The sequence below is a fragment of the Phoenix dactylifera genome, chromosome 3, assembly GCF_051530095.1.
Source record: "Phoenix dactylifera cultivar Ajwa chromosome 3, Ajwa_hap1_PhDact_Kaust_v1.1, whole genome shotgun sequence".
NCBI classification, from domain to species: domain Eukaryota; kingdom Viridiplantae; phylum Streptophyta; class Magnoliopsida; order Arecales; family Arecaceae; genus Phoenix; species Phoenix dactylifera.
The window spans coordinates 50,638,735-50,664,871 of NC_143192.1; the positions used below are offsets into that span (position 1 = coordinate 50,638,735).

Genomic DNA, 26,137 nt, shown 5'->3' on the forward strand with positions numbered 1-26,137 from the left:
CAGACTGACATATTTGTCGATGTAGCTAATTGACTTGTTTAATGATGTGGCAATGAGAAGACACATAAAAAATGACAGTTACAACGAGGGCAAGGCTTAGAGAGAAGACAACCAAAGGTTGACGATCCTTGTAGACGGAGGTACCATAAAAGAGGAGTAAAAGATTTCGAACTGGATTGTAAAAGAGCTAGAGGCAGCAGATAAAATCGGAGACAGAGAGAAATGGGTCAAGCGACGGTGAGGAGAGACGACTGAAAATTTACAACTAATAACAAAAGTGGTGGAGAGGAGCTACAGATCCATTAGAAAATAAAGGATCTTCGGATGTTAATCTACCAAAAATAGAAGATATATAGATCTACTAAGAAATATGGGATTTTCGAATGTTGATTCTCTAATAAATAGAGAATCTGCAAATCCACCAGAAAATAAAGGATCTTCGAATGTTGATTCAACAGAACATAGAGATCGATAAATCGGCAATAAGGGTCTTCAAAGTTTCTAGATATGATAACGACGACCATAGCAAAGACGAAAAAGATGGCGGCAGCAAATTTGGTGATCGGTGGCTTTGATGCCATGTTAAGATATTTGTAGAAGAAGAGAAAAATAATTTTATTTCTCTGTTCCATCGCATTTGGTATATCTCAGGAGTTATATATAATTGTGTACTGACTTCGTATAAAGAAAACAATATAGGTTAATATAGGATCATATTAGTAAAGAAAAATATTATGGGTGATGTAGGTTGTTACGTGATTCCATAACAGACGATCTAAAATTGTATTAAAAATTAAAGGTGTAAATGAGCCAAGCATGCATGCGCACATCAAGCTTAGCTCAAGCTCGGCTCATTTTGTAACCAAGCTGACCTCCATCTGGCTCATGTCATTTTGAGCTACACTTGAAGACTGTCGAAACCCAGAGGAAAAGCACCGCTTGCCTCGATTGGAACGGAGTTTATATCCTCCAGGCTTGCATCCTCGATTTTGTAACTATTTAGGTCAAGATTCAAATAGCCTTTCTTCTTTCAGATTCTTCTGAGTTCTGATGCATATCTCAAGTCAAGCTTATCATAAGTGTGACCTAGCTGGATTTAGACTTAGTCCATGAAAGCGAGTTGGGTTTGGTGAGAAAACAATGACCAATCCAGTTTGGTCATTCACGCTTGTTTTAACTTTTTCCTTGTCTTTCTTTGTACAAGACTTTTTCTAAGAAGACTGGATAGGCAAGGTTCGGTTTTTCTTGTCAAGCATAAAGTTTGGCTTGGCCCAATAGCCGCATCTTTTTATCTAGCAATCAAAGATTCTGAAATTAAGTTTTAATTAACAAAAAAAAATCAATGATGAGTATTGGAACTATATTGGAACTACTTGACAAGTTTATGTCAGTGCAAAAAGGATTGAAACCAAACAAAGTAGCCCAAAAATGCATTCCACACATTGAAAAATAAGAGAATTTATTTAGGGGATGATTAAATTCAACCTTGTCACTAATAAGCCGTCTTTCTTGAGGCTTTTTTTGTTTACAATTAAAAAAAAAAAAGAAGAACATATAGACATGAGGACACATGGTGTACTTATAGGTCACATGCCTATATAGTATTCACCGATATCGGCGTAACACGCTTGCTTATCAAACTAAACCTCGCATAAGTGGAGCTTGCTAAGCTGCTCCCATCTACACCTACCTCACCAAACAAGCGAGAAGTAAAAGAAAAAATGAGTATTCCTTTGAAGAGCAACGATCGGATATGATACGTCCTTCGACATTAGGAGTAAATCTAGTAGCTACCCTATCATTTTCACCAAACTTCCGCTGCGCAAGAAAGTTTCCAATCTACTATAGTATGGTAGGCTAAAGTCCAGAAGATTTCACACTTAATTTGTCACTTTGTTCCCTATCCTGATGAGCTTGATTTCGACCATTATATTGAAAATAAAGTGACGTGATGAACTAATTAACTCATGCTAATTAAAGGACCAAGGTTGAGGGGAAAAAAAATATCGCCATCAATGAACTTGTGGCTGTGATTTCAAATTCCACCGCCCATGGAGAATCTTCTATGCAGGAAAAGAAAAAGAAGACTGGAAGAGGATTGGACAGTCATACAAGTCTCTATGCCAAAGTGAAAGGTATGGGGGCTACCTCCTCTTTTTTAACTTTTGCGTGGAGTGATGTGGCTACTAACTAAACCATTTCTTGGCTCTGGCTCGGGTAGGCGAGCTTTTTTTTCAAGTCATGGTCCAAAATCTCGGCTTGTCACCATGCCACGGTGCGTCGCAGGACACGGACATGTCCTGTATCTGCAACGGCATGTCGGTAACATCAACTTATCTATTTTTTCTTTCTTGTTTTTACCATAAACAAATATTTGACCTAGTCCAACAATGCGATGCAAGATCTTTCAGATGATCCCAAAATGTTTTGGTCTCGATAGACTCGTGCTTTTGACCTTCTAGGCTTTGGAAGAACAAGCACACCTACATGTCAACGAGATATTAAGAGATATAGATCCTGACGATCTAATTAATTGACCCTGCAGTTGGATTCTCCCGAGCCCTTCGGCGAGTTGACGTGGAGCATGGAATTGTGGTCCTTGGGAAGAAGGACGTACGTGAGAGCTGTGGATTGCGGAGGGACGAGAACGTGTGGTGGAAATAATACGAGGCTTCTCCCCCACCAAGACTCTATCTACAATTATAGCCTTGGTTTTGAAGCTCTCTCGTTGGGTACCAAGACAAAATGTTAGTCACAAGCTCAAAGACCGAGCAGCTTTTGTGGGTGGAACAAAACTTGAATCTTGTTGCCTTCTTCCAAAACTCATCGCACACTTGTGCCCTGCAATGCCCATTTTATAAGTATTGCAACTGATTCGTCACGCCTCCGATCTGTAGAAAACTCTCTCCACAAGCATGCAAAGCATCTTAACAAAATATCTCAAATATTTAACTAAAATCATTCAACTATTAAAATGCATTCTTATTTCATTAACTAACTCAATTTATAAAGTCTCACAATTCTAAATATGTAGCGGAATAATAAACTACCAACATGTAAAACTTAGTTCTTTAAATAACAAAACCTTGCAATATCTAACAATTATAATAATTGTCCAAGATAACAATTTAACTTAAATAAATTTTAATCTAAGATAACTTGTGCCTCAGTTCTTCTAGTCGCTCTCCCGTTTATAAAATTCCGGATCAAGCTAATTCTTCGGATCTGTAAAATAACAAGAACTTATATAATGAGCTAAACAGCCCAGTAAGAAATGAATAATCTAACTAGATAAACCAGACAATAATATGCAGAAAGTAAGTGCATATGCAGTATTAAAATAGAAATCCACATTTTTCTTAAATTCTTAGAATTCTTTTCATGGATTCGAATTCTTTCAAATATTCAATCCATCTTGTCGATTCTGGACTATGACCACATGTTCCCTGTGGCAGGATCATAACACCGACTAATCTTCTTGCGCTGAGTCCTTCAGGATGGTCAATTGCCAACGTATCTACCCCCATTAGCAGGGTCCTCAACATAGCCAAGCCGAAATTCAATTAGTTCTCTGTTTTATATTTCAGTTCTGAAAACACGCAGTGTCAAAACCCAAATATCGTTCATAACTTAATTTCTTTTAATTTATCGGATTCACTCAACAGTGAGGAACTATGACCACATCATCGTGTGGCAGGGTCATATCACCGACTTATCTTCTTATGGTATGTACCAATGTATTAGCACTCATTGGCAGGGTTCTCAACATAGCCCGACTGCGAGTCTGAATCTATTTCGAGTTATTATCTTTTCTTATATTATGTTCAATGTTCCAGACCAAAAGAATACGATACTAAATCAATCAAACACAATTAATATCAAAAGCAATACGTTCAATCAGAATCATGTTATATTTTAAAAATGGGCATATAATACCATGCATCAAATTTGTAAATTAAGAATAATTCAACTCAAAAAAATATTTGTAATTTGTCGATAAATCTAGAAAAAGGTTACATTACTTATCTTGCGAACGCGATCCACAACAAATCTAATTAATTTCGCAAATCTCTCGTAGAGCCTAATATCCAAAAATCATATTCTTCTTTTAAAATTCATCATAATATGGAAAATTAAATTGTAACATCCTTCCAAGACCGATCATGTAGAAGTGCCCGACACCTCGGGATCAGAACCCCTCCCCAAGGTCAACCAAAATTCACTGCGAAGGGTTCTCTACTAGAGAGAGGAGTTTCAGGTGGAGAGAAAAATAGGAGAGAGAAAGAGAAAGAGAGGGAGAAGAGAGGAGAGAGGAGAAGAGATAAATCTCTCTCTTCTTCTTCAAAACAGGGGATCCGTGACCCACCTCCCCCTTCGTCTTCCCTCTCGGTCAGACTCAGGGGCGGCCATGGTGGCCGGCCCCGATGGCAGCAGGAGGCGGCGGAGCAAGCCCGACCACCCCAAGTGGCTGGCGGCGGTGCACGAGCCGACAGTGGAGCACTCGGGCCAAACAAAGCTCCTCCTTTTTGAATTAATTTTCGGCGTTTGGCCTGCTCAAACCTTGGTAACTCATGGCTAAGCATCAAAAGAGAAAGAGATGAAGGCGAGGAACACTTACCTCGCTCCCCGTAAGGATCCGACGGCTTTTTCTCTCCGGCGGCAATGGAGGAAAAGGACCTCCCGAACCGAAGAGGATCGGGCTTCAACGCCTCTCTCTCTCTCTCTCTCGGGTAGAGCACGAGGAAGAAGAACCCCCAAACCAGAAGCAGAGTTTGGCAGCTCTTCTCGGATGGCCTCAAGGAGAAGAGGGAAGAGCCCTAAAACTAGGGGATCCCGGGTTCTTCGGGATGGATCCCCCTCCTCACCGTGCGACGCACGTGAGGCCGGAACTGGTGGCTGGGCCGGTCAAGTGGACCGGGCCCAGTGCCAGGGTCTTACAAGGCATCTATAAGTTGAGAGTGGGTGCAAGTTTGCTGCATAAAGTTATCAAAATCATCTGACCTCCTCTAGAAGGGAATCCTATTTTATAACTAAATATAGCATTTTAGGATGTTTATTGTTTTAGATTGCATATTAATCCCTTCATCCATGAATAAATAATATATCTTCTAAAATTTCTTGCCTCAATTTTTTTTTAACCTTTTTCCTTTTTTTTTGTTGATCAGAAAACACACTAGAAAGCAAGGACCTTCTAAGTGCATGGGTTGAGGTGAAGGACCTCCTAAGACGCTCTGCTTCTCTAACCATCCAATTACTCATGATAAAATGGATGAAAATGACATGCCTCACCATGCACTGTGGTCATTGGAGCATGAACGATCCAAGCGACATCCAAGTGGCATGCGATGTTCGACTGCGATATGAACCTAGAGACAATCGTCAATCTCATGCATTTAAAATGAAAATTAACCTAAAACCCTAAAATTCTAATCTGGCATTTTTGTATCTATTTGTTCTACCAAAGCAAACTTGGTTCGCAGTTTGGTTTCCAATAGAAAATAATGATAAGTGATTCATTCTTGCAAAGGATGATGAAAAGAAAATTTGCTCATATAGAAAGCCTTTAATCGACGCAAAATTCTGCTGCAGCATGCAAACTTGCATGTCTTTTGTAAAATTTATGAGAGATGTGCATAGTCATGGCATCCACCCTTCAAAATTTAAGAAGCAAGTATGCGTTTCCCTTGACATGTGAGGGGGCTTTTATATCCAAACAAACCTAGAGCAAGACCCCTTTTTCTTTTCCTGTGTGACCACCTACCACTTGTGAGAACAATACCACACAGATAGCAAGCCAGTACCTGTCCCTCAACCACATGGTCCCAACGGCATTTAAATGTTTTTCGTTTGGCTTCGGAGGTATGTGATTCCCAGAGGCATCCTATGGCTGCCAAAAAAGGGTTCACTCAAGGTGATTGTTTGTGGGTTGGCTAGAATAATGCCCACATAGCTTGCTAGGCTCCTTAAAGACAAGCCCAGACCCTAGAGGCAGGATCAAGATATAGAATAGGCAATCAATTTAATGCCTGAATTGCAAATAACCTATGCCTCATTGCTTGACATATCCCAATGGCAAGTGGGACCATATATATATATATATATTTCATGTGCTATTACAGAAGAAGACCAAGGTCAGTATATATATAACCTATTCCTAACTATTCTTGTTCAGGATAAATCGTGATGGTGATAGTTTAGTTTTAAGGAGCCAAGCTAGCGTGTGCAAACAAACAGTATAAAGTGCACAAAAAGAGGAGCTCCCCAAGGAATAAAGCAATGGCGACACTTGACAATCTCTGAAAGATAAAGAGAGGTGCAAGAGTCGTTGGAGATGATGTTTGGCTCTCCAAGCTAGCAATCGTTCACTGGATCGATGCATACGATTCAAAGTTTTTGTGACTTGTCACATTTATATCATTGGTTTTAGCCCATGCCACCATGCCCCCACCTCTATCTTGGATGGAAAAAGAGAATGATCTTTTGTACCAACTGTTCTATAGATCCGGACATCAGCAATAAAGGCCGCATGCAACAATTGGTTGGACTCCAGTGTTTGTTGTCAGCATTCGATCGTTTCCTCTTGGGTCCTTTCTTGGTCTGTGGATAAAGTAAAATGCCGGCAAGTTGAGCACAGGCATCCTCTGGAAAAGAAAAGAAAAGAAAAAAAAAAAGAAAAAAAAAGAAAAATGGATGTGGTCTTAGCTTCAAGATTCCCATTCGAATTTGCATCGAACATGATATCACTTTATTCCTTCTAGCTCAATCAACACGTAAAACGCATGCATGCATGCATGATAAGGAGAAAAAAGAAGAAGAAGAAGAATATTGTGATATCGGTGCACTTTATGTGTGGTCATTGGATTATTAACAGCCCAAGTTATTGCAGATTGCGTGTAATTTGCTGGTTCGCATGTTCCTGGATGTTTGACACATCCCAAGCTCAGTCCCATCATTGGATATGGTGATGTTTCAATAGACCCTAACTACTTAGGTTTGGCAATGATGTGATGGCTCATTCCTTGAGGTGTGTCCTAGATCCGGTCATCCTCTAGTTGGCTAAAGGGTTTCATTGATTCCCCATTTAGAATCTGGCATTCGGAAGGAATCATCGCATGGGACAAAAAATCAAGCAAAAAATAGTGCAGATCTTGGATACTTATACATAATCAAGAAATCCAAATAATACATTTCAGATAGCCAATTTGGGTAAGGTCCTGAATTGTTACAAATGGTATCAAAACGGACCTGGCCCATAACCTATATGGACTAAGGGACACTGCAGCATGGATCCATTAGGGCTGACTACAGGCCGATCGGATTGTTTGTGATTAGATTTGAATGGATTTGAATTCTTAGCCTGACGAGGACGTCAGGGCTTGAACGGAGAGAGTATGTGAGGACTCATGCGGGCGTATGTTTAACCCCACATCGGTTAATAGCTGGGTAGATTTTGGGTACTTATACATGATTAAAGAGCCCAAATAATATCTTTCGATTAGTCATTTTGGGTGAGGACCTGAGTTGTTACATGCTTATTCCCTACTAAAATGCCAGATAATAGATGCAAGTATTTGGCAAGAAGAATATAGATTGTTATATGACGCAAAGCTCTACATTTGTCTTTAGGGAGGAAAGTTACCCTAACTCTTTGGTCATTAAAAAAAAAAGTCCTTGATTTGTACAAGCATCGTCGATTTACCTGTTTAAATAGCTACCATTGCAGTACATTGTCCATTGTGATATATGGCGAACAGGATCAAATCACATGTAGTGTAAATTATTAATCGATAAGTGCTCTTACAATATAAAAGTAAATTTGCCTACTATAATGTCTGATTTTCAAAATAAATATTTTCTGAAGCAATATTATCCAAAATTCGTTCGGTACGTACTTTCTAATTAAAGCAATGCCATGATCACCAATCCAATTTTACCCCCAATCATGCCCAAGCCTTTGCTAATTTAGGAATTTTATTTGAAAGTTTGGTTCCACCTTTGACCTAACTCTCTCCAGATATTAAGGTTTGAGTTGTTCACCAAATCCATTGCCATCCTCACCAATAAATCTTTTAAAATAACTAGTAAAACCGAAAGTCCTCACCTCAAGCATGTGAGTAGGAGAAAATATGAGGTCAAGAAAGCCTGAGAAAGAAAAGCAAGAGATATATAGAATATCATGGATAATGAATTTGGGTTTTCCTTATACACTTCTCTTCATTGCCTTGTAAAAATAAATATAGTTGTCTACTCTATAATTTATATTAGACAACATGGATAATATCATAAAAGTACCAATCATTATCTCACTATCCTATATTATACTTACTAGCTGGGAATCAATGCTTAATCTTATCAGAATGTCTCCAAAGGAGGCAACTATGCCTCTAGAATAAACATTCCGGTCTGCAATTAAACAGGAGAGGCTCGAAGACATGATCTACTTTCTATTGATTAGCACACAATTATGGCTCCTTGGTATCATAATGGTGCTTTGGCTTTTTGGTGAACATGTCATGGGTTACCTTGTTGATGCTCTAATGGTTTCAACCTTTAGCCACCAATCTCTAGTATAATTAGGGCCCGGACACTCTTTAATCCTAGAATATAAAACTGGAAGTGATGTTTATTTATTTTATTTAACAGATACTTGTTGCGGGATTTTTTAGGCCCGCGCAACAGCATAGCTCACACCGGCCGAGCAGAGAAAGAGACCGCATCCCCCACGAGGTATTGTTCGCTTTGGATGCGCCTGCACGCTAGGGGATCCGCGTAGGTACTGCCCCTGAGCCATACGCCACGGGGGTCCGCGTAGGTACTGCCCCAACCCTCACGGTTTTGTCCCACAAAAAGAGCCCTCGTGAGGAAAGGGCTTTGCCCTCCTCATTATAAGGCACAGAACCTTTCCGCTGTTAGCCGATGTGGGACTATGTTCGGCCTCTCCCACAACATAGCCCCTCCAGTGGGAAGGTTCAGTGCGCCTCCCAGTCCCGGGGGTAGCCTGCGGCAAGAGGGCACTTCCCATAGACGGCGTCATCTGTTGCGTGGTTTTTTGGGCCCGCGCAACAGCGTAGCCCACACCGGCCGAGCAAAGAAAGAGACCGCGTCCCCTACGAGGTATTGTCCGCTTTGAGCGTGCCTGCACGCTAAGAGGTCCGCGTAGGTACTGCTCCGACCCTCACGGTTTTGTTCCACAAAAAGGCTCTCATGAGGACCCCCAAGTCTTATATATAACTTTGTATGCGCTGCTTACGCAATTCAAATAATAAATGCGATGCATCATCAACATAACGAGATTTCACTTGTGCTCATGTAGATCTGCTGATCATCTTACAATTAGTATCATAAAGCAACTTATAATAAACAATTAATTGTGTTAGGTGAGGTGTGCTACTCTGAAATAGCTTCTAACCGAAGATTTTAATGAGCACCGGTGTGGCTAATACATGATCTAGGAGCAAGTTTGCTTGTTCTACTACACCTAATTCCCATTAGAAAATAATTTGGAGCTTAACCCAATCTATGGCTTCAGATTATGGTTAGACAAAGTTCTCAAGGTCGAAAAGGTCGATCTTGATCACATATAGATTCAAGTGCCCATTTGTATCCTTGCATACACGAGTGGTTTTCACACAAATTGGCTAACGTGTCTGAGAAACTCAATGAAAACCAAGCCACCAATTCATGTGAAATAATTAGGCCGCCATCACTCCCCTGATCTTCTATATATAGAATCTATTGTATTTTCTCTTGATGAACCAGTCCCAAAATCGCAGCCTTTGAGAGTCAACACTTACCATCATCTCTAATCATTGAGATTATGTAAGACCTAGTGATTAATGTAGTATTTTATTGGACATGATATGAGAAATTATAAAGAGCTTTATCTTTTCAATGATTGTAAGGGACATTATGGTTATTGAATTTAATATTTAATCCCTTCATGATGTAGATAGACTATTCATTATCCAAAAAGAAAAAGTTAAGTGTATAATATTCCTTCTAAAAGCAAACTTATTAAAATAATTGGATGCTGTGAAATTTAATATACCCAACATAAATAACTCGAGTTCTTTTTAATTTTGTATTCATTCTTTTAACACTTGTAAAGGCATTGTCTATAAAATTTTGACCCTGACTAGCCCTAACTGGACTCCAGTAGTTTAGGGAAGAAAATATTGTGAGTTAATCTCTCGAATAGGTAAAACATAGCCTGACTATAATATCTCAATGCCAACAATCAATATAATCAAGTTTAGATCCATATCCTTAGGCTGAACCCATCAACTTAAGACGACATTGATTCAATTTAGTGTATGGTAACGTAGATACTCTATGCAAGCAAGTTAAGTTCATCTAGCTGAATATAAATGCATAATGCAGTCACTTCTAATGTATGGTAATACAATTGCAGTTCTGCGAAGAACATGTATTCTCATTATCATCTTTTATTTCTGTATGATAATCCTTAACTATAAAATACACCAAATTTATATAATTTTAGCAAAAAACATTTAAATAACATATATGCTGCCCTCACAAGTTGAATATAGCTTTCGCAAAATTTAAAATAGATTCGATCTGCTAAGCCAATTACAAATTATGATAGGCAGACTAGCTGCTTTCTCCGTGGTTGTCTGCAAGGGCTGTATAATAATCTAGCGTTGCTTTTTGCGACCAATTCATGCTAGAAAATAGAAATATAGTAGCCTAACCACTGACAATTTTAATGTTTGAGGTACATTATTATGAGAAGTTTTATAAAAAAAGCCTCGCAAAGGATAATTTTTTTTTCTTTTTGGTACATCGGCGCTTCAGATACAATATGTGTGGGTGGTGAGACGGAACATATGTCTGATCCATTTATGCAAACTCGTCTAGATGATAAGTTGCATAGGAGGTCATCTGATCTGCTGTACTATTGGTCTCTCTGTAAATATGAGTACGTATGTAGAAAGTACATTTACCTAGAAGGAATCTTATATTGATGGAACGGCCTGTAGACCCAACGATGTGCGAGGGACGTATCAGTAGTTTTCCCAAACATAAGGGGAGGTTTTTTGTCACTTCGCCTGAATTATAACGCCTACGGGAAAGAATCCGACCCGGATGAGGGGGGCTCGTGAAAGAGACCCGCGCCTCAGAACTCGTTCCCGCTGACCGAGAGGAAATAAAGTAATCATCGTCATCAGACCAACCAACCCACCCCCGCGTAACAAACGCAGCAAAACAAACATACGGAGATTTGAAGTTCACCGGGGGAAGGTGACCATAACCACTGCCCACTGGTACATAATAAACTATAAATTTTTTTTTCATAGATACCCTTTCAAAAATTTAAATTTAAACTAATATTTTTAAAATATTTATATTTATTTTTATACTTTATAAAATATTATTTTTCACAAATACTATTCTTCTAATACTATTAATAAAAACCATATTTATTTTAATTAAAAAAAATATTTTTTTTTTCTTTGCATATTTATTTATAAAAATATTTTAGTCATTTTAATTTGAAACCATTAATTTTTAACGGATGATGGGGTACATATGCAAAAATAAAAATAAAAAATAAAATAATAAAAATAAATATTATATATATATATATATATATGTAAATATTAACTTCAAAAATATATTTATATAAAATTCTATAAAATAGTGAGGACAGAGAATTGAAACGGAACTTGGGCTGCGGAGGCACACCTGCGGTCGGGAAACCGCATGCCCCGTGATGCCGCCAGGGGAGGAACCCTGGCTGGTATTGCGTGAACCGTCGTAACCGCCAGCTCATCCCGTACTGGAACACGTTCTTAAGTTTATACATCGGTTAGACCGTCACGCCATCCTCGGCAACGTGCCGGCGTCCGCGGTCCCGATCGCCACCCCCCCTTGCCGCTGAGTCTCCCCCACGTGCCCCACTCCTCCCTTCGGGGCTCGGCGGTTTTCCCCGTTGGAACGAACCGCCGGGTACTTCGCGGGCGTTTTTCAATTTCTCGCGATCTTTTTCCTCGCATCGAAAGCGACGAAAGCTCTCGGGACCGCCGTCCGGTTCGGTCGCTAGCCTTTCCGTTCCCCATCTTTTTCACATAATTTACCGGAAAAACCTTCACCTATCAACGGTCCAGATTGATTGATTGAAGCAACAGACGAGTAAATCGGTTGAAGTAGTGGGGCTAGGACGGTAATTTGGGGTGGATGGGGAGGGAAGAAACGGTAGCGGAGAAACGCGGTTCCGTTAGTGGGACGTTTGGTCGAACCACCCAACAACTACTGCACTCTTTCTTGCTCCCTTCTCTTCCCTTCTTTTTTTTAATTCGCTAACTATAAATACGCGCTCTTTTCCCTATTTCCGGTTTTCCAAGGCTCTTTCCGTTCCGCACAGTGCGGCTTCCGTTTTCCTTCCTACCTCCCCGCCTCCTTCTCTCGCCGGAAAACCAGCTTTTCTCGCCGGAAAGGCCCTTCTCCTCGCCGGGAATCGCCTCTCACCGAATCTTTACGGCCTTCTCTCTTGGTTTCTTCGCCCGGAGCCATTAAATTCTTGGAGGCGGTTCCGCTGCCGTGACGTCGAAGGGAGGCTCCGGATCTCGTCTCGATTCGGTGCCCGGAGGGGAATGTGGCCTTTGCTTTTGAAGCGGAGGGCGGTTCTTTGATCTCTTTCGGCGGGGCTGCTTGTCCTCCCGCGGAGGATTTGGAATTCTTTCGGCGGATTTCTTCATTCGGCGGACGGTGGAGGGGTCACGGATCCGCGATCGGTATGAGATGGTAAGTGGTGGAGATCTCTTTGGAATTGTTCTGGCTGCCTTTGCTTTGATTTATATTATAGTTGTTTGCCCTGCAGGGAATTTCTTTTATCTGGGAATCTTTTTTTGGGTTCTTGATTTGTTGAGCATTTCGGAAAATTTTCTAGTTTTAGCGTTACTGTTAGATTCACAGGGATCTTATTTTTAGGTCGTTATGACGGCGACCGGTCTTCGTTTTATTTCCTTTTTGAACTTTTTTCCTTAAATTGACTTTGAATTCTATTTTGTATTTAATATCCCCTGGAAAAAATAAGAAAAAAAATCTCAAGTCCCTTACATTTGGTCGGATCGCTGGTAATATCTCTATTATGGCATCTTTTTTAAGGTATGAATTATAAGATGACGCTGTTACTACTAAATTAAACGGTCGAAGACTTCAAATCCTTCTGTTTTCTGCTGTTTTCGTTCTGGGTATAGGGTGGTACGATTTTGAGGCCTAATTTTTTCTCTTTTCTGGGGTTTTTCTTTCCTTTTGATGTTTGGTACCATTTCTCGTGACGACAACTCAAGGATCATCCTTTAGTTGACTCAATTGCACGGGGAGGTTTTAGCTCGGAAGTCTTACAACTCAGGGTAGTTTTATAGACGACGTAGATTTTATTTAGAACGTCATTCTTTTAATTCCATGGAAATCAACCTTCGCATGTTTCACGATGCTATTTTTGCACTCATATGAACACGGTTTCCTCCTTGGTTGACATGCAAATTTGTCACACTTAAATCTATTTATCAGCTATCTTTTCTGCTAATAGGAAATTTTAAGTTATGAAATTTACTGGAATCTTTATTTCCAATGTCTGTTTTCTCTTTTAAGGTGCACCAGGATCCCCCTCTTTATTTTAATAACTTTATTGGACATATTAAGGTTACCTGTTGGAATTTTTTTGGTTGTCTCTGATGTAAACCTTCATTTGAATACACTGTATTTGTCTATAAATTTAACATAAGAGCATCTTTCCTTCTTTACTGGTGTGTGATGGGGTGATAGAGTAGTTCATTTCTCTCAGTACAATTCCCTCTTTCTACAGGTGGAAGGAAGGGCTTGTTTATCGAGAGAGGTTAAAAATGAGCTAGAAATTTTGAAGCGTAAAAGGCTTCAAAGGATGATGTCAGGTACTGTGCCTGAAGCAACTCATGTTGGCAATATGATGTCTAGAAGTGGAGGTGATGGTTTAAAAGCTTCTGCATCATGTGGAGTGAGAATACATGGAAATGCACATGCATTTTCTTTTGGCAGTAGTCCTGCTACAGATGCTTTTTCAAAGCACAAAGTGGAAAAGTTTGACTTGTCTAACTTAGAATGGATTGAGAAGATCCCAGATTGTCCTGTATTCTGCCCCACAAAGGAGGAGTTTGAGGATCCGCTAAATTATCTCCAGCAGATTGCTCCTGTGGCCTCAAAATATGGTACAGTTCCATTTCTGTTGTTTCTCTTAATGATTATCATATATTGATCTAAAATTATGCCTGAAGGGATTACATTGACCAGTGATTTTCATTTGCTATTTAGTTTTATGTGTTACAACCTATGTTCCTCCAGACCATTGCACATGAACAGTAATGATTTGGTAGCTGTCTCGGACTCTTTGTATGCCCATTTCCTTTGGCAATCCCTTGAGGTCGCACCTGCTCTGATTTCTCACACCATGTTTCCAATTATTTATTTTTTTTAGGCCCCTGAAAGATCTCATCATTTTTTAAAAGGTTCTTCGGTATCGATTTGTATGTCCAGCTGTCATGCAGGTTAAGCTGCTTTATTTGTTCATGTTCTTCGTACTTTTCAGCAAATATATTTTTGCAATTCTCAAGTTCTACTTGATTCTGCGAACAATTTTTCTTCTAGATGTTAAGGTTGGCCCTTTGAGCAGATATTTATTTCTATTCTTTGATGATATTCTAAGTTTTGATCACAATAAGTTAGATGGGGGAATTTTTACCACTGAGTAAATAAAATTGTTTTAGTTTTTTACTTCTAAATTTGGTTGGCATTTCAGATAAGTGACTTATGTCTATGTGCTTGTAAACGAGATCTGTGTCAATCAAACACATGTCCCTACATGCATGGTCCCTATTATCAAGAGGTTTGTGTACTTTTCATGCCATGGATAGGCAAGACATCCTATTTGTGCATGCCCAGCAATGCTTAACTTATACGAACAGTTTATGACAGTCACAATAACAACAAAAAATGCATTTTAACCGATAATGCCTACAATACCGTGCATGAAATAGATGTTGACATCATGTTTATAAGCATTAAATACCAAAATCTTTACATTTACGTCCTTACTTTGATTATTTAATTATTTTCTGGTATTGATAAGTGAAAACTTAGCTTCAAGATTTATTTACTGATAAGTCATAAGATTTCAGTACCCTCCCAGTTTCAATCTTATTTGTGCTCATTGACCGTTATATTCCATTATTTAAACACATGATAGTAGCTGTCCATGTTGGAGATTTGGCTTCTTTGATCGTTAAACTGATGAAATGTGTCTTTACATGTGAATCTATCCTATTCACATTGGACTTGCCTTATTTTAATCTTTTTATGTATATTTATATGGCCTACGCATTTTAGTGCATCCTGTGAAAGACTATTGAAGTAGGGATCTCTATTGTATATTTCATTTACTTATCCATATCGAATAGTGTTATGCGAGATTTGTTGTACCCGTCAGTACCGTGGTGTACCATACCATACCAGTATCGAACCAATTCATAGTACCTTATCGACCCTATAATAGAATGGTACTGGTATGGGGTCCGGTATCGAGATGGCAAATCTTGGTCTTATGTCATATGCAGTGGGTCTTTAGAAAGTATTAGAGTTGAACTTAGTAACATGTTGCAGGTATATGTAAGATTATTTCCCCTATTAGTGCTTCTGTGCCTGCTGGTGTCGTATTGATGAAGGAGCAAGCTGCATTTAAGTTCACCACTAGAGTGCAACCTCTACGCCTTTCTGATTGGGCTATCGATGACAAGGTCACCTTTTTCATGAGTGGAAGGTTGGTTATTTTCTCAACTCTGCATTTTTTTTATTATTTTTTTTTATTTTATGCACAATGTGACTGTCGGCATGTCATTTCAGAAAGTATACTTTTCGAGATTTTGAGAAGATGGCAAACAAGGTATTTGCTCGAAGATACTCTAGTTCTGGGTGCCTCCCAGCTAAGTACTTGGAAGAACAATTTTGGCATGAAATTGCTTTTGGCAAGACAGAGTCCGTTGAGTATGCATGTGACATTGATGGTAGTGCCTTCTCATCTTCTCCGAGTGATCAGCTTGGAAAAAGCAAATGGAACTTGAAGGTGACGATCATTTTTTCTTTTTGTATTTTTCTGTGTAAATGTGTGATGCAGTAATACTTTAAATATATAGCAGCTAAACTGCTCTTGCATATTCGCCTCTCTTTCACATTTGTATGGATGGAATACATCTTGTTTGTCTGGTAATTTTATAGATAGTATTTGCAGAGACATGTATGTGAGGAAGCATGCTTGTCAAAAATCCCTATATGCATATTTTCCCTACTTGTATTGTACTATTGTAATAGTTATCCCATTTTCCATTTTTATGCCCGAGTGTCATTATCCTATTGCCTATTGTTCCTATTGGTCATGGGTATATGTTTGTATAATTCTAAGAATGTTTAGCCTCCATCAATGTGCGCATGCATCTGGAGAATGTATAACTTACCTTTGCATTGTATTAGCCCTGTGCTGTCATTTTCTTTCCTGGGTGTGAAATTTGCTTCTTCATGTGCAGCAGTCATGCATGCTACCTGCATTAAGCTGAGCATCCACTTCTTTATGTGCAGCCATCATGCATGTTTACATGCATTAAGCTGATGTTGAAATATCGTTTATATTTTTAATATTGGATGTTCGGGTGAGTCTTATAGATCTATGTTTCTTCCAAACCTAATCTGTGTTTCTGGTTGTGTTCAGAGACTTCCTCGGCTGCCCAATTCTACGCTGAGGCTTCTGGGGACGGCAATTCCTGTGAGTGAATGACCAATCAACCTTTTATCATTTAATGACAGTCTGCATTATTTGCATGCTTTTGTGGGTTGTAATTTTCTGGTCTGTTACAGGGAGTGACAGATCCAATGCTCTATATTGGGATGCTTTTTAGCATGTTCGCTTGGCATGTGGAAGATCACTATTTGTACAGGTATATACCTGAACTACTTGGATTTTAGTTATGATATCTGTTCCTTATCGATTATTTCTTCTGATATAAAGTGTTGACTGCTTCTTCCAGCATTAATTATCACCATTGCGGAGCATCTAAAACTTGGTATGGAATTCCAGGCCATGCTGCTTCAGAGTTTGAAAAGGTTGTTTATGAGCATGTTTATGATCGTGAAATTTTGGCCGGTCAAGGATATGAGGCAGCATTTGATATACTCCTGGGAAAGACTACAATGTTTCCTCCTAATATTCTGTTGGAACATAATGTTCCTGTTTATAAAGCTGTACAAAAACCTGGAGAGTTTGTTATCACCTTTCCTCGAGCTTATCATGCAGGCTTCAGTCATGGTGAGCTTGTCAAAATTGTGGATACAAATGTTTTCTTCATGCGTATGAACCTTGTTCACTTTGATGAACCTTGGTTTTTCTTGGGTATCTCTAGGTTTCAATTGTGGAGAGGCAGTAAACTTTGCTATTGGCGATTGGTTCCCCTTTGGGGCTGTGGCTAGCCAGCGTTATGCACTTCTTAATAGGACGCCATTACTTCCTCATGAGGAGCTTCTCTGCAAGGAAGCTGTGCTTCTTTCTAAGAGACTGTCGAATCCTGATCCCAAAGAGCCTTCTGAAGATTTCCGCTCCCAACACAGCATTAAGATTTCTTTTGTGCATTTAATGCGGTTCCAACACCGTGGTCGTTGGTCGCTCATGAAAATGGGAGCTCGCATGTGCTGTAATTCAAAATTTCCTTTATTGGTGCCATGCAGCATCTGCCGGCGTGATTGTTATGTTTCTTATGTTGCATGTAACTGCCATGTGGGTCCTATCTGCCTCCGTCATGGTATGGACAAGAAATTTAACTATTCAATTTTCTTTATTCTTTTTTTTGTCATCTTTCTACAATCTGTTTGACTGGTTTGATTATCCCTGCCTGTTTAACTCAGAGAAAGAGCTGAGGAATTGCCCTTGCGGCTATAATCGTGTTGTGCATTCAAGGGAGGACATTCTCAAATTGGAGGCTGTATCTAAAAAGTTTGAGCGGGAGGATGGAATACTAGAGGAGGTCCAAAAGCAAGCACAAGAATGTGATGAGTCATGTCTACAACCATACTTGTTTCAATGCAGGGAAGGTGGTGGATACAAGCCATATTGTGAGATAAAATTTGAAGCAAGCCCTGGTGCACAAGAAGAGAGCATATTGCATAACAACGTAAGGTTTTCTTGATCGTGGTGTTGTCTTTTTAATAAACAATAATTAGATGCTTGTGCCATGAAGAGAATAGTATACTAGGTTTATTCTTTTTTAATATTTGGAACATATTAACAGTCAGTTGATATGCCAGGGGTATACAAATTCTAGTAGGATGACATTTATTCAGACCAAGAGTTCTGAGAGGGTATCAGCTGGTGAATCTGAATCTGCAGTACCAGTTACATCTGACAAAACTTCTTCTGCTGACAAAGCCGGTTCTCATGACATTTTAAGTGTACAAGAAAGTGATGATTCTGATTCAGAAATGTTCAGAGTTAAGCGCAGGTCCAGCATGAGCATAGAGAAAAGATCTGTTGGGGAGACCAGAATGCTTCCTGAACATCAGGTATAGTATTAATGAATCTGTATTTGTTGCTATATGAGACGTGCTTAGGTTTTTTGCGCTGAATATCCTATCATATGCATCTTAAATAGCTTGTTACTTAACTATACAAATTTCACTGGAACTGAATGCTTACCTACAGTTTGTCTTTTTGCTTAATCAATGTGCTCTGCCTTATTACATTAATCTCTAATGTGTGGCTGATATGTTAACATTACTTTTTGATCAATGAAATTAAATTTATTGCAGCTAAAGGACAGCACTCAGCATCAAAAATCAAAGGGGAAAAAGGTACAGATAACCCCAAGAGTAGGGCGGGTGCCAGCTACAAGACTTAGTAGAACTTGTTAACATCAACTTTGCTTCCATGGATGCTAACCCTTTTGCTTTGCCTTTATTATATTCGATAAGATCAGCTCTGTGCCATATAACATTTTTTTCACGCTCATTTTCTTAATTTTGGAGGTTATTTTGTGGTTATTAAATTTAGGTTTATCCCTCACCCCATTTACATAGAGGCCATACTAGAGTTTTTCTTCTTTTTTTTTCCATTTTTTGTTTATTTGTACTGGTTCACATGTAGTCAGAACTATAATGGCTTCACGGGGTTAATATTATTGAAGTGATCATGTAGAAACTCCAATTTTTATTGGTCCTCTAATAATCATAAAGTTGGCAGAGGGACTTCTATCTAGTCAGGGATGACCCAAGCCATGAAGGCGTGGGTGTCAATTGTATTCTGCAAGGGAGAGAAAGGAAAAGTCTCAACATGATTGCACTACATTCTTGTTCTAGACTTTTGGTTGCAAGAATTTTTGTCAACAAAGGACCAGATTGATTTAAAGAATTGGAAACTAGAAATTCGGTTTATTTTTCATTGATATGGCATACGATGCCTGTGAACTTTGCATATGTTTGATAGAGTTGCTTCACCGTAGCCTGCCCTCCCCCAAACAAAAAAAAGTACCCGTCTATTATTCGATAGCTTTCTGGCCTAAATGGTTAATTTTTATATATAATGGATCTGGTGAATGCATGTGTACAAAAAATTGGAAGTTTTTTAGTTAATAACTCTTGCTGTTTTTGGCAAACCAATAGCCACTAGGGTTATTAACTGCATTTAAGTATGGACAATCGATATATGCTCTTCTGCCCCATCCTGTTTTTGTCCAGATGTGTTTTGTTTTGACTTCTGTCTTTCACATCCCAAGTTGATCAGAATATTCCTTAAGCTAAATTATTCACGAATATCTCACCTGAACTTGCTAAAGCTTTGCCATTTCTATCAGTATAGATCTACATGTAGTAATCATTACAATCATGTACTTTTTTTTTAATACAATGCAGATAAAAATATCTATTCAGATTTGTTGCATATGCCGCATTAAATATTGAATGGTACCCGAAAGTTATAACTGGTAGTAGATTCATTAGCATTACTCAAAGCAATTGATAAAGGAGCAGGTAAGGTTCCTAGTATATTTTTTAAGGATTACTAAAAGTTCTATCTGGTAAAATATTTGACTGATGTTTTTTTCCCCTAGTCATGTTTGACACAAGGAGGAAAAAATAATTCCTGTATTTAGCATCCTGGATGTAAAAAATTGACTTTTTGGAAAATAGTATCCCACATTATTGTTCTTTTGAATTTTGTCAAACTTTGTTCAGAATGAAAGAGTTTCAATTGTTTTGTAATCATTCGTCTCTTCTTTTGGTTTTTAGTCTTCAAAGTGTATTAATTTTCCATTTTCCAAAAGGTTGCAATCATATAATTTTTTTTTCTTGAATGGCTAAAAAGCATCATGGTATGATACTGAGGTCATTTCAAGATGGCACTTGACAAGTTATAATTATGTTATTTGAACTTTAATTAGGATTCAAAATGGTTTTGTATCTGTAGTGACTAGTGAGTTAAGGTGTCATCAAGTCTCGCCACCATGACATTTCAAGCCTCGAGAGGCCTTCATTACCCTCCTCTATCACTTAATTCCTTTCTCTAGTCTTTCTCATCTACATATCTGCCAATCGTTACATCATGCTTCCCACTCTGCATGGGATCTTGATTTCTTGTCTTCATGGGTTGAAAATGACATAAGGGTATTAGGTTTGTTTAGTCCAGTGTTCTGGTTGAGCCAAGCTTGTGCTATTCAAGCTCTCCTCCTGTTAAACTTAGCATTGTAATAAACAAACTTTAAGCTGGCAGGTAGCTGGAGGACAAAGAGCCTAGGGAGTGAGGAGATTTTTGGGGCTAACTAGGACAAGAAGGTAAGTCAAGCTTGGTTTATGAGGATTGGGAAGACATGAGCTGATGGTCAGGGAGAGGGGTGAGGGGGTTTTAGGCCTTTGCTAGTTGCTTTGTGGGTAGGGTTAGCATTTGGGTTGGGAGGGTGGGTAGTTAGGAAGTGAGGGTTAAAATTTGGGATATATATATATATATATGTGTGTGTGTGTGTGTGTGTGTGTGTGTGAGTGTGTGTTTAGAGATCTGAGTGTTTAGGGACATTGGAGGCGGAGGTTTTTATTTTTTTAACATTCTTATGTACATGTGCATGTGTTCGAACATAGGTTTAGTTAAAACATTGCTCCTTGACAACTAACTAAACAACTAAATTAGTGATATATATATATATGTGTGTGTGTGTGTGTGTGTGTGTGTGTGTGTGGTGTGTTGGGGGGGGGGGGGTGCCGGGGCGACTCTTTCACCATTGCTGGATGTAGCATAAGTTATTTCATTCTTGTAAAGATCATTTGCCTTCAATTCTTGGAATCATTATAAGCATTTAGTTTCTCTATCATTGGAGCATACATTCATCATTGCTTTCCTCTTGCTTATGTTCATTCCCTAAATATATATTGGCTATTCCGATAATAGGGACCAAATGAGCTGACACAGTTTGGCAATCATGATGTAGGTGTCCCTGTAATCTGGACCATGTCAATGCCTTAGTCATGGTACATCCCGCATGGTACAGATTGGCAATGTATCCATCGTATCAATGCTGTCCAGTCCTGTGCATAACAGTCATTGGCTTTGTAATGCTAGGTTGAGTGATTGTGCCATGCAATCCTTGATGTGGACCTCACTAATAGCTTTCGCTCGTGCTCTTAACTAAGTGATCGTCATGGGAAATCATAGTTATATTTTCTGCTAATTGCCAATTGTGAAAAAAGCATTTGTGAAATTAGCTTAAACTAAGATGCTACTTAAGTGATGCTTAATAGCAGTGTAGTTGAACTTTGAGAAGGGATTTCCTAGATGGCTGTCCTACCAGAGGACTTGCTTTTGCATGCATTAATGAAACTGCCATGCCTATGAAAGAGGATGTGTGGCAACATGTTAAAGATCAAAGTAGCATCAAAGAGAAAAAATTGGTCTATCTTATAATTACAAAAGAATTAATTTTATTCTGAAATATGAAGTATTCACAGTTTTTTTGTTCATAAAATTGCAAACTGTTGCTACTTTTTTTAAAAAGAAAGTCCATTAGCGTGAAACTTTCTCCAGCTTTGTTCTCCCATTATATTTGCTGAAAAAATAGTTGTAAGTCAAGTTCTGATCTTTCAAACTATCACTACACCCTGTAGTTATTTCACTTTTGTTAGAATGAAACCTTGTTCAACTTGTTCCTCCTGTTAAGAAAAATTTCTGTTATTTCCAGTGAGTCCAAGAAATGTACAAGTTGGTTGCTTCTGGAGCTAGTGAGAAATCTAAATTGTTTAGTATGCGAACTACAGCCTACAGGCATTATAATATCTACAGAGGTTAGGTTGATCAGGAGTACCCTATTGGCAGATTTGTCAAGAAAGTTTAGTTACAAGGCTACTAGATTACAAACTTTTTTTTTTCTCCTAATAAAATGGGAGGTGTTAGCACACTATATTGCAAGCACTTGCTTTTTGATGAAATTAGAGGTGTTAGCCACCTTATTGTTAAAAGGTTTTAAGAATAAAGTACATAAATTATAAAAGAAAAGAGGTTCACTCATGTTGATTACAAACTCATGTAGATTAGTTGTGCTTACCATGCCTGATTTCCTAATATCTCATACTTAAATTGCAACAATTGGTGTTAGAGAAGAAAAAGATCTTATGAAATCTAGGATTTTTAGTTGAAGGATCCTTCTTGAGTCAGATGGTTGAAGATTGAGTCATCTATGGTAAACCAGTTAGGATGGCTATGGTATTGGAAAATTATGTTCCTTCTGAAGATTGAGCAACTCCATGTGAACCTATTTTGTTACATTTGATTGTCAAAGCTGGTGTAATGATGGTCATATATGATTGCATGGGTTGATTTTCAAGATTGTAGCTTTCATATTTCATAATTGGGAGGGAGTGCCAAGGAACATTGCAAATCTAATGAATGTAAGGTTTTAGATTTCTTTTCATGATTATTTTGTTCTTGAAGTTAATATGGATCACTTTGCTTATGATTATCTTATTTATATGAGCAACTATATAGGAAAATATGTAGGAGAATCTTTCTAAAAATTAGGTGAACCCAAAAGACCTTAAGTTGAGCTAGGTTGTAGGTGCAAAAAAGAGAAATCTTCTTTATATTAGTTAGCGTGGTTAAACAACCATGGCCAGCTTATTACAATTTTGGCTTGGTTATATTGTGGCGTAAGTTTAGGTGCTCTGCAAGATGGTACGTGACGGTTCTATGTTAGATGTCATCGATCCAGAAAAAAAAAGACCTGATCCCATGTTCCTCTTATCATTAGGGATGAAAGTTGTAACCTTTGACTGGAAGCCAAGTTATCATCATGATATGTAGGGATACTGGGTGATCAAAAAGGTTTGCTTGCATACACTACAACCAGCTAAAGACATTGTTGAGCTTTTTCCAGATGGAAAAAGCAGAATTGGCTGTGTTTTTGGGTTTATATCAAAAATAGATGGGTCAAATTTAATTCTTTAGGTTCTTAAATGAAAATTGAAATTGTTAAGGATAACTAATCATCATAACTAATACGGGGTTGAATATAAAGCAAATCTCCAAGTTAAACATAACTAATACTCCTCCCCCTCCTCCTCCAATCCTTTTGCAATGAAATATGAGGTCGACTATAAAGCAATCTCCAAGTTAGGCATAACTAATAACATTTAAAATGGCTAAGTATCGGAAAGCAGTTATCCTAAGTGATAGTTTTAAATTTTAATAGTCTGATAGAATATATTTTGATTTGTTTTGTTGGTCAGGAGCAAACAGAACAGTTAATTTTCGGATTATATGTTTATTGAGGTGCTTAGATCAAGGTCAACTATTTCGATCCTTGATTCATCTAGACTTTAACCCATTTTAGAAAACCAACTTCATTAGTGTGATTTATTGGTGCATGTATAGGAGACCTGTGAAACATATGATTTTTGGTCTGTAGATGTTTTGGACATGGTTGATCATGTTCTGACGAATTTTCATTGTAGAACCCCCATTTATTGATTTTGACCTGCACAGATTTGTTTCCATATGGTCTAATGCAGTCTAATTTTTCGCAGTTTGTATTATGCAACTGTTTTTACATGGGGGCTCTTTGGTCTTCTGATTGATGGAGTTCTTGAGATTTATATATATAATGGTTACCTCACTTCCTGGTATAATGATTTCATTAGTCAAAAGCCCAAAGTAGTACCATGCAATAAAAGCTATGTCACACAATGTACAAGGGTAAAAGCGAGCAAACACCATACTTTCCCCGGTTGATGCAATAGGTCTGTAGTGAAGGATAATCATACATGGTAGATGGATGAGGTTCAACACCATGGTAATTATCTGATTGCATCTATAAGTTTGCAATTTGCCAGTGCATTCAAAATGCACCCAATAAGTCAATTGACACTTGCTGGATTATCTCTTTGTATTTTTTTTAAAGCGATTAGAGATAAAAGGAAGGCGATTGGGTGATATGTATGATGTTCGTCTCCAAAAATGCTGTATCATGTATTATTTTAGCGTTATTTTGAAATCTATCTCTATTTCACTGGCCCATGAGCCAAAAGCGGCCCTTGAGTTGATTTGCTCGATTTACCGCCATATACTAGTTGTACCATAGGGGGGTCGACGCTCCTTAGAGGTCATAGTGAAGTATTCTTCATATGCTGAAAAAGGATCCCACATTTTTTCGGAGACTGGTTAAACAAGAATAGGCCAATGCAGTCATTGGTACCTGAAATGTCTCTCCCTGTACTGCTCTGTGTAAGGTTCACTACTGACTGGGAAAATGCCTCAGGTTCAATGCTAGGATCATCTGAAAATAAAAACTGTGTCATGCTGATTCATTTGAATGAGAATCCAAAATGGATCAAATCAGTCTTATTCATCATTGACAGTGAAGTTTGATGTAATGAAAAACTTGTATAGTTGAAGTTCTCCACTTTAGTGGTATCCACCTTCAAATTCTAGCAATTAAATTTGCTGTATGCTAGTTATCAACTCCTTTCTGGAATGTATATAATGTCCTTGTATAGCTTGTAGAAAGAAAAAGAAAATTAGAAGTATATACTTCCTGTTTTCAGTTTTGCCTACTATCATTTTCTGCTTAACATGTCCAACATTTACTTTCGGTTATATACATATATACAGACGTATATGCTAGCTTCTCAGTTGTTTGGAAATTCTCTTTTAAAAGTTATGATGCCTTGCCAGGTATTGAAACGACTGAAGAAGCTCCATTCTGAAGTAAGACCCATGCGTATGTCATCACCAAACAAATATGCTCCGGATATGGCAAATTGTTGTTCTGTTCCGAACATCCCTTCTAACCAGATTCCAGATCTTGTACCTAGAAACAGGCTTTGGGGAGGAATTCCAGAACCAGTAAAGATTAGGCTCCAACCATCGGAGGGGAGGTTTACAAATGAAGGAGAAGCTGTGAAACTAAAATTTATTGAGAACCAAAAGGACATTCTTCAATGTAACACTGTGGAGAACACGAAGGAATCACCATCCATAGAACTTGGGCCAAAGCGCTTGAAAGTTAGAGGCCTTTCTTTTCCTAACAATGCTGCCGATGAAGGCAGCTCTAGCTGTAGACTGCCAGAAGGCAAAGATTTAACTGGCAGGCATGCGTTTTAATGTATGCTGCGAGAGACTGATGCTAACTACGACTATTGACTCGGCTCTAACTACAGGAAGGGAAGGCTCAACTTCAAGTTGTGGTTGATTAACAGCGTGTGTTTCTAGCATGGGAGGATTCACATAATTGATTCTTTTGCAAGCCTCAAATTGAGGTGCTGGCATGATTCTGGATTCATTGGGGGTTCACGCCTGTCTTATATATATATCTCTTTTTTTTTTTCTTTTGTTTTGGGGCAGGGAACCTTGTGAAATCAGGCAAAGGAAAGAAATTGTGGAACGTTATTTGTATATACTTGATCAATTCTTGTAGGGTGGGTATTCCACTGTATGAAGGGGTCGATCTACTGCTCTTCCAATTTATTTTATTCTTTTATACAGTTAGTCCCATGCCATGGAAGTATGAATAAAAAGCAACTGTATTTGCATCTGCCCTTTAGGGTGGTCCTTCGGCGACAGAGCTCTCTA

General features: G+C 38.5%; 1 protein-coding gene and 1 long non-coding RNA gene across 3 annotated transcripts; one reads left to right on the plus strand and one right to left on the minus strand.

The window, feature by feature from the left end:
- Positions 1-774: 774 nt before the first annotated feature.
- Positions 775-4,939, minus strand: LOC149768137 (uncharacterized). The gene is made up of 2 exons (XR_016399968.1): positions 4,619-4,939; positions 775-3,225 (listed from the first exon to the last, which is right to left on the minus strand). It is a non-coding gene; the product is annotated as an uncharacterized LOC149768137 (long non-coding RNA).
- A 7,365-nt stretch (positions 4,940-12,304) lies between these two features.
- On the plus strand, positions 12,305-26,137 carry LOC103714565 (lysine-specific demethylase JMJ13). 2 transcript variants are annotated; one of them, XM_026807455.4, is made up of 12 exons: positions 12,351-12,765; positions 13,832-14,210; positions 15,658-15,814; positions 15,898-16,117; positions 16,757-16,810; positions 16,903-16,982; positions 17,073-17,350; positions 17,445-17,840; positions 17,944-18,209; positions 18,343-18,597; positions 18,844-18,885; positions 25,241-26,137. In XM_026807455.4, the coding sequence occupies exons 1-12, from the start codon at positions 12,763-12,765 to the stop codon at positions 25,667-25,669; spliced, it is 2,559 nt and encodes an 852-aa protein (XP_026663256.3). In that variant the 5' UTR covers positions 12,351-12,762; the 3' UTR covers positions 25,670-26,137. The 2 variants fall into 2 exon arrangements, with proteins under 2 accessions (XP_008800075.3, XP_026663256.3); XM_008801853.6 differs by lacking the exon at positions 18,844-18,885 and having other exon boundaries at positions 12,305-12,765.